Source organism: Artemia sp. Qi Xiang Cuo, chromosome 1 (assembly GCF_049724085.1).
Source record: "Artemia sp. Qi Xiang Cuo chromosome 1, ASM4972408v1, whole genome shotgun sequence".
NCBI lineage: Eukaryota > Metazoa > Arthropoda > Branchiopoda > Anostraca > Artemiidae > Artemia > Artemia sp. Qi Xiang Cuo.
In genome coordinates this window covers 37,887,545-37,901,435 of record NC_142794.1, presented here as the reverse complement: position 1 = coordinate 37,901,435, position 13,891 = coordinate 37,887,545, and the positions used below count along the sequence as shown (strand labels likewise).

The window sequence follows — 13,891 nt, the reverse complement described above, 5'->3', positions numbered from 1 at the left end:
AATTTTCGAGCAAAGCAAATTATGCTTTTTCTTAAAGATTAACTTAAGTATAAAAAATATTCAAGAATTCATGCAATGCCCAACTGCGCAGCACATTACAGTAGACAAATACACTGAAAAGAATCAGACAAACTATTTAAATTAAATATGAAACTATGATATCTATGAAAAATGTTTATTCAATGCTGCTATTTACATAATTTTTTTATAAATTCGGAATAACATTATTGTTTAATTTTCTAACTAAAAATCTAAATATGTCTTTAATGGGTAGTCTCTCATCTTTTCTTTACCCACTATATTCATTAAACATTTATATTAGTAAACTTATCTATTAGCTTAAAAATTTTATTCTAAACATTGTCATTCTCAATGTTTACAGATGAATTAAGAAAAGTTTTCGAAAAAGAAGTTTTTCAAAGAAAAGTAAAGGCCTTAATAAACTTAAGATCAGCAGAAGCGAAAATCTATAATAATTCAAACTCAAAACGACCAGAAATTACCAGTAAAAATAAATGAAGCCCAAAACGAACAAAAGTTAACAAAACATTCATAGAAAATAAACATAAAACAGCTATCGTATAAATGGATAAATAAGTCTTAAAACGAGTAAAACTTAAGTTGAAGATGTAAATCAAGCTTAAACTGAACAGAAAATCATTTAATATTACAAAACCAATAAAATCCAAAACGAACAGAAATTAGATTAACAATTATAGCAGACAAAAATAGAACAGATATTAATATGAATGAATAAATAAATCCCATAAGGGGTAAAACTTAAATTAAATATGCAAACCAAGCTCAAAACCAACAAAAATCATTAAAAACAAGGGTTTGGCTACCTTCCCTAACCGAAAAAGTATAATGCCTTATGCCTCATTGGGCTTTACTGAAAACAATATGTATCTTGAACAATATTGGAAGAAACTAATAAATTTAACTGAATATTTGATATATAATGATACTAATTGATGAAAGCTCGTCAGTTCAATACTCTATTTCATTTTGATTTTCGTTTGATTTTAAATGTTGAATTAAGTACAAAAAAAATGTTCGTAATGTAATTTTTTTTCAGTAAAGCACCGATGACGCAGAAGGCTTATCACTTTTACAGTTAGGGAAGGGGGAAATAGCCAAACACTTGTTTGTAGTGATTCTTGCTCGTTTTAAGCTTAATTTTATATTCAATATAAGTTTTACTCGTTTTAAGATCTACTTGTTAATTTAAATCAGTATCTATTGTATGTTTGTTTCTTACGACTGTTTAGTTAACTTCTGCTAGTTTTTGGTTTTATTTATTCTTTAATAGTCAATGATTTTTTGTTCCTTTTAAGCTGGATTTACAAATTCAACTTAAGTTTTACTCGCTTTCAGATTTATTTAGTCATTTATGTGGTACATGTTGCATGGGCGCAGGCAGTTTCTTGTCTAGGGGAGGTGGGCATCCAAATTATCAGTCAATGATGAAAAACAGAGAGTTGCATCAACATGGAGGTTAGGCGGTTTATATAAAGAATGATTTAAGTGTTACAATTAACAAAGTAAAACTATATGGTTGAGTCGCTAGTTTTACAGTTCTCTAGTAATAAATTTAAATGTTTTGTTGCGGTGATTTATAGGCCTCCACCAGGAAATGCTGCGGAATTCATTAGTTTACTGGAAGAACAATTGAATATGTTACCTGTCTCTAATCAGCCGGGCTTCGCATGTGGTGACTTTAATTTAGATATGCGACAACTTGATTCCAATCAATCAGTTCAAGAGTTTCTTGATATTGAGTTGAGGTCTTAAGCCAGCTATAAACATATCTACCCGTGCGACACTGAATATTTCTTCGATCAAAGGCAGCGCAATAGCGCTGCCTAAGTAAAGAACGATATTGGCACAATGTATAATTTTTTTCTTGATTTTAGACCAGGGCACTTCGTATTCAAGGAGTTGTCGTAAAAACTTCGAAATGGGCTCATTCGATTGGAAATTGGAGAGGCTAGTGCCTTTTTTAATAGTCGAAAGTGATTGGAGGACAACTAGCCCCCCACGCCCATCCTTCCCCCAAACATATCCAATCAAAATTTTGAGATAGCCATTGTGTTCAGCGTAGTTGATTTCCAGATAGAAAATATGTTTTTGAAGAGGTCACTCCCTCAAAATCCTCAGGGCAAGGGTTTTAAGTTATGCCCTGGGGGCATATAAGAACGATGTTGGCACAATGTATTATTTTTTTTTTTTCCTTTAGACCAGGAAACTTCGTATCGAAGAAGTTGTCGTAGAAACTTCGAAAAGGGCTCATTCAATTGGAAGTTGGAGTGGCTTTTGCCCTTTTTAATAGTCGAAAGTGATTGGAAGGCAATTAACACCCGTTCCATGCCCACCATTTCCCAAACACATCCAATCAAAATTTTGAGATAGCCATTTTGTTCAGTGTAGTTGATTTCCACATAAAAATTATATTTTTGAGGAGGACAATCCCCCACAGCCCTCAGGGCAAGGGTTATAAGTTATGCCTTGGGAGCATATGAGGTTTTTATCGAACGCGTTGTCGTAGAAACTTCAAAAAGGGCCCATTCGATTGAAAATTGAAATGGCTAGTGCTATTTTTAATATTCGAAATTGATTGGAAGGCAACTAACACCCCTTACACGCCCGCCATTTCCCCAAACTTATCCAATAAAAATTTTGAGATAGCCATTTTGTTCCACGTAGTTTAAAGTTCAGGAAATTATACCTTTGAGCAGGAAACTCCCCCCACAGTCTCCAGGGCAAGGGTTATAAGTTATGCCCTGGGGGCATATAAATTTTATTGAAATCTTTGTCATAGAAACTTGAAAAAGGGCTCATTCGATTGGAAATTCAAATGTCCTTTTTAATAGTCGAAAGTGATTTGCGGGCAACTAATCGCCCTCTCGCGCCCACCTTTTCACCAAACACATCCAAAATCAGAATTTTTATATAGCCATTTTGTTCAGCGTAGTTGATTTTCATATAGAAAATATGTTTTTGAAGAGGACACTCCCTCAAAATCGTCGGGGCAAGGGTTTTAAGTTATGCACTGGGGGCATATAAGAACGATGTTGGCACAATGTATTATTTTTTTTTCCTTTAGACCAGGAAACTTCGTACCGAAGAAGTTGTTGTAGAGACTTCAAAAAGGGCTCATTCAATTGGAAATTGGAGTGGCTTGTGCCCTTTTTAATAGTCGAAAGAGATTGGAAGGCAACTAACACCCCTTCCATGCCCACCATTTCCCAAACACATCCAATCAAAATTTTGAGATAGCCATTTTGTTCAGTGTAGTTGATTTTCACATAGAAATTATATTTTTGAGGAGGACAACAGCCCTCAGGGCAAGGGTTGTAAGTTATGCCCTGGGGGCATATGAGGTTTTTATAGAAGGCGTTGTCGTACAAACTTCAAAAAGGGCCCATTCGATTGAAAATTGAAATGGCTAGTGCCCTTTTTAATATTCGAAATTGATAGGAAGGCAACTAACACCCCTTCCACGCCCACCATTTCCCCAAACACATCCAATCAAAATTTTGAGATAGCCATTTTGTTCCACGTAGTTTAAAGTTCAGGAAATTATACCTTTGTGCAGGACACTCCCCCCCCCCCTAGTCTTCAGGGCAAGGGTGATAAGTTATGCCCTGGGGTTATATAAGTTTTATTGAAATTCTTTGTCATAGAAACTTGAAAATAGGGCTCTTTCGATTGGAAATTCAAAGGTTAATACCCTTTTTCATAGTCGAAAGTGATTTGAGCGCAACTAGCCCCCTCTCACGCCCACCTTTTCCCCAAACAAATCCAATCAAAATTTCTAGATAGCCATTTGGTTCAGCGTAGTTGATTTCCAGATAGAAATTATGTTTTAGAGGAGGACACTCCTCCACAGCCCTCCGGGGAAGGGTTGTAAGTTATGCCCTGGGGGCATATAAGGTTTTTTATAGAACACGTTGTCGTAGAAACTTCAAAAAGGGCTCATTCGATTGGAAATCGAAACGACTAGGGCTCTATTTAATAGTCGAAAGTTATTGGAAGGCAACTAACATGCCTTCCACGCCCACCATTTCCCCAAACACATCCAATCAAAATTTTGAGATAGCCATCTTGTTCCAGGCAGTTTAAAGTTCAGGAAAATATACCTTCGTTTAGAACACTTCCCCTACAGTCTACAGGGAAAGGGTTTTAAGTTATACCCAAGGGGCATATAAGTTTTTTATTGAAATCTTTGTCGTAGAAACTTGAAAAAGGGCTCATTCGATTGCAAATTCAAAGGGCTAGTGCCCTTTTTAATAGTTTCGGAAGTGATTTGAGGGCAGGTAACCCCCCTCTCACGCCCACCTTTTGACAAAACACATCAGCAGGGATGCATCTCTAATTACTACCAGAACAAGACCACAAGCGTATTTCTAAGCCAATCAGAGAGTTACAATGCTACGGGGACGAAGTGACATCACTTGACCTCCATGAATTTAGCTTGAATTTACGTAATAGCCCCAAGTGTAGCTCATACAGACAGGAATTACGTCGAACCTATAGAGCTTTGATCGTGTAAGAATTCATGACAGAAAAATCAATAGGCTTCTACTACTACTACTACTACTACTACTAACAACTCACTGCAGCACCAAGCCGCCTGAGGCCAACACAGCCACGCACGCTACTCCGCCACCCCAATCTATTCAAAGCCTCCCTTTTTACATCCGCCCACGAAGTTCCCATTTCCTTTAAATCTTTCTTTATGACGTCCTCCCACCCCAGACGGGGACGACCTGCCTTCCGTTTAGCCCCAGATGGTTGGCCGAAAAGAACAATCTTCGGCAATCTGTCATCCTTCATCTACACAACATGCCCTAACCACCTCAACCTGTCTTTCATTATAGACCTAGAAAACGGTATTGAACCACATTTTTCGTATAGCCTATTGTTTGAAATACGGTCAGTCAGCCGGGTACCCAGAACAATCCTTAAGCAATTTTTCTGGAAAACATCTAGCAAATCTTCATCCGCTTTTCGGAGCGTCCATGCTTCAGAGCCATATTTGACCACTGTCATAACTGTAGCTTCTAATATTCTAATCTTGGTTTGCAGACTTATCTTCCTATTCTTCCAGACTTTTTTTAACTGTGAAAAAGCACCCTGAGCCTTGGCTATTGTATATTTAACATCTTCACTGCTCCCACCATCTTTATTAATAATACTACCAAGGTAAGTGAAGCTGTCCACCTGATCAATAGTTTCATTACCCAGCGTCACCTTTTCATCTTCACTTATTCCTAGCCTTAGTGACTTAGTCTTCCTAACATTAATTTTCAAACCTATACTAGCACCCTGAACTCGCAAAACCTCTAAAACTTCATTCATTTTGCTCACACTTTCATCTAGGATACATAAATCATCAGCATAATCGAAGTCCAGGAGATTTTTTCCTCCCCATTGATTCCGTGGTCTCCCATTGCCTTTTCTGTGCTCCTTACGAGAAAGTCCATCAAAATAATCCATATAAATGGGGATAAAACACAACCCTGCTTAACTCCTGATTTAATACAAAACCAGCTGCTAACCTCATTTTCTACCTTAGCCGCAGCAGTATTGTTGTCGTACATAGCACTAAGCACTCTAATATATTTGTCCGGTATACCATACAAGGATAAAACCTTTGCTAAAGCTCCTCTATCAACAGAATCGAATGCTTGCTCATAGTCTATAAAACTGAGGACCAAAAGGGTTTGACAACTTAGGTACTTCTCAATTATTAATCCAAGAGTGAAAATTTGGTCAACACATCCTCTACCTTTTCTAAAACCGCACTTCTCTTCTCTTAGAACTTTGTCTACGGCATCTCTCAGTCTAAAAAGTATCATATTACTAAGCAATTTGCTACCTACAGAGACGAGACTAATGCCTCGATAATTACCACACTCTCTTTTGTCACCTTTCTTATAGAGTGGTTTAATTAGGGTTTTTCTAAAACCATCTGGTACTTCCCCCTTTTGAAAAGTCATATTCATTATCTTCAATAACTTATTTCTAACCTCCGAGCACTCATATTTAAGAAACTCATTTACCACACTATCAGCACCTGGCACCTTGTTATTTTTCAATCCTTTTAGTACTGCTGCTAATTCCTCCTCACAAAATAAATCTTCATTCACATCCAAGGTATCACAAACTTTCTCATTTTCCTCTATATTTTTTCCTGCAACTCTTTCTCGGTTAAGCAAGTTCTCAAAATGTTCGACCCATCTCGCTTTAGCTTTTTCCTTATCGCTAATTGCCACCCCATTCCTATCTTTAACTGGGACAAGTCCGGATTGACTACTACCTCTGAATTTGTTAACGTGCCAGTACAATATTTTACTATTATGCCGTCTAGCTGCATCTTCTAAATCCTCGGCAATTTTATCCATGGCCTCCACTTCACACCTCCTTAGTTCATATTTCAATGCTTTCACTACTTTCTTTACATTTCTTTTTTTTTCATGCGATCTATCACTCAGATAATTCTTGTACAAGTTCTTTCTCCTTTCTATTAAACATAAAGCTTTTTCACTAATATTCTTAGCTGCACTTCTAGTTTTCTTCCCTATTACGCCTTCAGCAACTTCACAAATTGTTTTTCTAAAATCATTCCAACCATCTTCCACATTATCAAATTTTAAACTCTGAAGTTTAGTATTCAACTGTTCCTGGAAAGTTTCTCTCAAATTCTCATCCAGGAGTCTACCAACATCATAACTTCCCGGGAGGTAATTACCCGTCCGATATTTCAGCTTTAAATTAACCCTTGACACTACTAGATGGTGATCTTTACTTTTAACATCAATAACAGCACTCCTATATACCCTAGTATCTTGTATTGATCCTGCCAGTCTTCAGTTTACTATAACATAATCAATAAGGTTTGCTGTCTTACCATCACGTGAATACCATGTTAGCTTATGAGCCATTTTATGACCAAACACCGTATTGGTTATAACTAAATTGTTATACCTACAAAATTGCAAAAGTCTATATCCATTACTGTTTTCTTTTCCTACACCAAATTTACCTAAGCTGGGATACCATCTATCCTTATTTCTACCAACCTGGGCGTTAAAATCTCCCAGTAATAACATCATATTTCTACCTGGGAACTTGTCTATTTGCTCCTGTAACTGTAATTAAAATTCATCTGAGTCACTATTATCTCCATTAGTCGGTTCTACAGTAGCATTTACTACGATAACTAATACCATGAACTTTCTAATCATAAAATGAGCAATTAGTATTCTATTATTAATACCTTCCCAGCCTAAACAAGACTTAGCAGCTTCCTTATTCATCATGAGCCGAGAGAGAGAGAGAGAGAGAGAGAGAGAGAGAGAGAGAGAGAGAGAGAGAGAGAAAGAGAGAGAGAGAGAGAGAGAGAGAGAGAGAGAAAGAGAGAGAGTGAGAGAGAGAGAGAGAAGAGAGAGAGAGAGTCAAGCACGGTGGAAAAATAGCAAGTCTGTAAAATCCAGACATTATCAGAGAGAGAGATCTTACCGGCAGCGCCCCGCCGGCGCGATCAATGTTGACCGCAAACATTAATGCTTTCATCAGTCTTTCCCAAATCACAGCTTAAATTTACAACAGATTCGAGCCTATTCATGAGTTCAAAACTCCATAAGTTGCAGGCTGGAAACTGGTCTTCTTCGTTATTAATCAAGAGAAGTAGAAATCTGGTAGAAACGAAATGGCTCTGGCGTTTCAGAACCCTTGCATAATAGCTGAAATATATATTAGCTATGTATTCTTAACATAAATAATTGTCAAAATAAATAGTGTTTCTTCATCGAGTGTTACTGCATGCAAAACTTCTAATACCGTATCACAAAATTCGTCAGTTATCTGGGTAAAAACTTTGAACATAAGTTTGAACTTAGAAGCTTAATTTTTTCGTAATGCCCATTTCCTATATCTGTTTTGTCGCCTTTAAAACAGTCGAAATGGGCGACTTTGATTTGATTGCTTTTTTTGCTCTTTTGGATTTCTAAATAGCCTTCCTTGTATTAAAAACTGGTTTTTAATAACAATTTAAAAAAAAACACATTTTAAGTTTTTTTTGGCTTCTTTATAGAATATATGTCATGTAGGTTAAGGCTGAACTGCTGCTTTTTTTATTGCTTTTGGCTGCTGTTTTGGATATTATTCATTTTTTATCTTGGTGATTAATTATAAATTATAAACTAATAAATACCTAATATCAGCTAAATTATAAACTGCATCTAAAATGAATAAATTTATCAAATTGAAAAATACACATTGAGCACTTCATGTGAGAACACTTCAATTACAATGAAACAAAAAACACTTAATGGTTTATTCGGTATGAAGAAAAATGAAGTGCCAACTATTGTCTTAGGTAAAAAAAAGAAAAGCTCATCCGTTTTAAATATAATTAAATGAAATAATATGCAGAGTGAAGTAGCTTCAGGAAGACGTTGAGATTTTCTTTCTAGTTCTTCACTTTTGAAATTTTAAAGTAAACTCGTTTCTTCACTTTTTTGGATTTTTTGAAATTAAACTCGTTTCATCGATAAGAAAAAAAAACGGATCGGACGCATGTGTTCCTTTCCTTTTGGACGATAAAACTACTATACAAGTGCTGTTTCAAGTATAACTCACGAAAATCTTGTAAATTTTTGTCAACTTTTCAGCTTTTTGACATCTCTGCTTTCAATAAAAAAAATGGGAAGTTAAATATATCTGTGCATAGTTGTCGATACACAAAAGCACCTTCAGAAATCACTTTTAGGGGATTTTTTGGGACGAAACAGATTGAGACATTTTAAGGATTATTCGTACAGGAAAAAAGTTAGAATTTTTAGGTTGTGGCTGATATAATACACAAGTTCCAATTTTCTATATAGAGGCTCCATTAAGAGTTATAAATGAGTAAGAAAAAAGTTATCAGAACGTCTGTCAGACCGCCTATGTGAGAATTAGACAAGCAAGCAAATTGAACATTCAATTCCTACGCTTTCTTGCTTAACATTATTAAATATGGCAGTTTAGAATGTTATCTTTTTAAAAGTTCCCCATGGTCTAAAAGTTTCCTGATTATGACTTCTTTATTTGCTTAAAAATAAAATTATCACCATTTTAAAAATTATGCTCGTCGAACCCAATATTAACCAATAAAATCAATATTCAAAAGAAAATTATCACCATTTTAAAAATTATGCTCGTCGAAACCTCTATTTCCTAACACACTTTTTGAACAACTAATTTAAACGGGTAGAAAGCGCGATACTGATTGAAAACGTTCGTGAAACGTTGAATTGTTCCTTATTCTTAATGCGCGAACTTTAGACACATAAATTAAATTTTAGATGAATCTACAGAGTCTAAACTTTGTTCATTTTAAGACTTTTTTTTCATATGTATTTTTTTATTTTTGTGGATAGAGTTCAGAAGGACATTTGAGGTGAAGTTTTATTTTTAAGATGGGCTTGAAAATAAAATAAATAAAGTTATTACTTGAAATCAGAGCTGTTAGTTTGCCACTGGGCCAAAGAAGAAAGTTTATCGGGAGGGGAAGTCAGCATAGGGATATTAAAAAGGTCATTATTTTTGTTACAAGTAGTCATTTTTTTTAATTTATGGGGTGTCACCTACAGGTTCAATATACATTTCATCTTTTGAAATAGTTCCATAAAATAAATCATCATGTTCTCTCTCTTGATACTAAAGTTTCTCTCTTCTCATAGTTCATAGGCAGTAGAATAATCATTAACCCATTTTAAGTCATACACAGTTTTTACTCTGAAAATATTTAAGGTATAGAATAAATGGTTTACAAAAAAACTGAAAATACTATTACTACTACTAACAACCCGCTTGTTTTATCAAGAAAATATCTGAAAATGTTTAAGGTGTTGTATGGAAGGCTTGCAAAAACACGATAATACTAATTGTACTAACAACTTACTGCACTACTATACCGCCTGAGGTCAACAAAAGTACGTTTTATCAAGAAAATATTAGAAAACTTATAGATTATAGTATGAATAGCATGCAAAAACACAAAAATACTACTACTACAAGCAATTCGCTGCATCTAAAGGACACATGAGGCCAAGAACTACTACTACCAACTCACTGTAACATAAAAATACCTGAGATAAATACAAATAAGTTTTATCAAGAAAATGTCTGATAATGTTTAGGGTATAGTACTAATGGTTTGGAAAAACTCGATAATACTACTAGTACTAACAACCTACTGCACTACTAATCCACCTGTGGTCCACGAAAGTACGTTTTATTAAGAAAATATCACAAAAGTTATATATTATAGTTCGAATCACATGCAAAACATGAAAATACTACTACTACTAGCAACTGGCTGCAACAAAATATCTAAAAATGTTTAACGTATAGTACAAATGGCTGGCAAAAAACATGAAAATAGAACTACTACTACCAATTCACTCGTTTTATATTAGAGTGACTTGAACTACGTAAGAACTCACTCTAACATAAAGCCATCTGAGGTCAATACAGATACGTTTTATAAAGAAAATATCTGAAAATGTTTAAGGTAAAGTATGAAACGCTTGCAAACACATGATAATACTACTAGTAATAACAATTTACTGCACTACTAAGCCACCAGAGGTCAACAAAAACACACATTATTAAGAAAATATTAGAAAATTTATAGATTATAGTATGAATAGCATGCAAAAACATGAAAATATTACTACTACTAGGAACTCGGTGCTGCATAAAGACATTTGAGGCCAATACATCTACGTTTTATCAAGATAATGTTTGAAAATGTTTAAGGTATAGACAAATGACTTGTAAAAACATGAAAATAGAACTACTACTAACAGCTCACTGTAGCATAAAAACACCTGAGGACAATACAGAAACGTTTTGTCAAGAAAATATCTGAAAATGTTTAAAGTATAGTACAAATGAATTGCAAAAAAACATGGAAATAGAACTACTGCTAACAATTCACTCGTTTCTATCAAAAAAATATCTGAAAATGTTTAAGGTATAGTACAAATGGATTGCACAAAACATGAATACAGAACTATTACTAACAACTCACTTGTTTTATCAAGACAATATCTGAAAATGTTTAAGGTGTAGTATGAATGGCTTGCAAAAAACGTGAAAATAGAACTACTACTAACATCTCACTGTAACATAAAGCCACCTGAGGTCAATACAGATATGTTTTGTTAAGAAAATATCTGAAAATGTTTAAGGTATAGCATGAAAGTCTTGCAAAAACACGTTAATGCTACTTCTTCTATCAACTTACTGTACTACTAAGCCACCTGAGGTCAACAAAAGTACGTTTTATTAAGAAAATATTAAATTTATGGGTTATATTATAAATGGAATGCAAAAACATGAAAATATTACTACTGTGAACAACTCACTATATCATAAGGACATCTGTATCCAATAAAGCAACCGTTTATCAAGTAAACATTAGAAAATACTTAAGGGATAGTACAAATGGCTTGCAAAAACATGAAAATAGAACTACTACTAACAACTCACTGTAACATAAAGACACCTGAGGTCAAAACATGATACGTTTTATCAAGAAAATATCTGAAAATGATTAAGTTAAAGTATGAATGGTTCGCAAAAACATGAAAATAGAAATAATACTAACAACTTACTGCACTACTAAACATAAAAACACACACAAATATAAAAACGAACACAAACATAAAAACACACAAAAACATAAAAACACACACAAACATAAAAACACACAAAAAAATAAAAAACACACAAATATAAACAGACACAAACATAAAAACTCACACAAACATAAAAACACACACAAACATAAAAACACACACAAAAACAAAAACACACAAAAACATAAAAACACACACAAACAAAAAAACAAACACAAACAAAAAAACACACACAAACATAAAAACAAACACAAATATAAAAACACACACAAACATAAAAACACAAACAAACAAAAAAACACAAACAAACATAAAAACACACACAAACATAAAAACACACACAAACATAAAAACACACACAAACATTAAAAACACACACAAACATACAAACAGACAAAAACATAAAAACACAAAAAAACATAAAAACACACACAAACAGAAAAAAAAACAAAAACACAAAAACACAAAAACACATAAACAAACAAAAAAAGAAAAACAAAAACAAACATAAAAAAACACACAAACATAAAACACACAAACATAAAAACACACACAAACATAAAAACACACACAAACACAAAAACACACACAAACATAAAACACATACAAAAAAACACACACACAAACAAAAAAAAACACAAACACACAAACACACAAATACAAAAAAAAAAAAACACAATCACAAAAAAAAACACACAAACAAACAAATACATAAATATACACACAAAAAAAAACACACACACACAAACACAAACACATACACACACAAACAAACACACAAATACACACACACACACACACACACACACACACACACACACACACACACACACACACACACACACACACACACACACACACACACACACACACACACACACACACACACACACACACACACACACACACACACACACACACACACACACACACACACACACACACACACACACACACACACACACACACACACACACACACACACACACACACACACACACACACACACACACACACACACACACACACACACACACACACACACACACACACACACACACACACACACACACACACACACACACACACACACACACACACACACACACACACACACACACACACACACACACACACACACACACACACACACACACACACACACACACACACACACACACACACACACACACACACACACACACACACACACACACACACACACACACACACACACACACACACACACACACACACACACACACACACACACACACACACACACACACACACACACACACACACACACACACACACACACACACACACACACACACACACACACACACACACACACACACACACACACACACACACACACACACACACACACACACACACACACACACACAGACACACACACACAGACACAGCCACACACACAGACACACAGACAGACACACACACACAGACAAACACACACACACACACAGACACACACACAAACACACACACACACACACACACACACAGACACACACACACACACAGACACATACACGCACAAAGACATACACACACACACACACACACACAAAAAAACACACACCCACACAGACACAGAAAAACATACAGACACACACAGAGACCAAAACTCACCCCCATACAGACTCACCCACACCCACAATCACACTCTCACACTCTATATCAAACAGACTCACTCAAACAATCTATAACACTCACAAACAATATCTAAAACAAAAAATCACTAACAAAAACACAAAAACAGATAAAAAAACAAACACCAAAACAAACAAACACACACACACACAAACACACACACACACACACACACACACACACACACACACACACACACATAAACACACACACACACACACACACACACAAAACACACTCACACACAAACACACAGACCGCATTGCGTAGGTGTGATGCTTGAGGGGATGGTAGCTCCTTATCTGACCCTTTAATGGCGAGGGTGTGCCGCGTGATGTAAAACATCTACCAAAAATTAAGCTCGATTGATCAATAGTTTTGAATTGAACCTTCAAACTTCAATCTGCGATGAAGCCTGTGTGCTAGTTCTAACGGCGGCAATTGACGGGAAGGGAAGTCCTTTCCCCCTTAGTTTTTGCTCTTGCCTAGGTTTTGAAATCACCTTTTGTTTG

The 13,891-nt window shown here is 35.3% G+C and overlaps 1 protein-coding gene across 1 annotated transcript in view; it reads left to right on the top strand.

The window, feature by feature from the left end:
- The first annotated feature begins 1,554 nt into the window (after window positions 1-1,554).
- Window positions 1,555-13,891, top strand: part of LOC148956267 (forkhead box protein K2-like) — a 72,608-nt gene continuing 60,271 nt past the window's right edge. Inside the window, exon 1 of the mRNA XM_089090138.1 lies at window positions 1,555-1,787. Coding sequence (XP_088946264.1) covers window positions 1,555-1,787 — 233 coding nt within the window. The remainder of the gene's footprint in view (window positions 1,788-13,891) is intronic.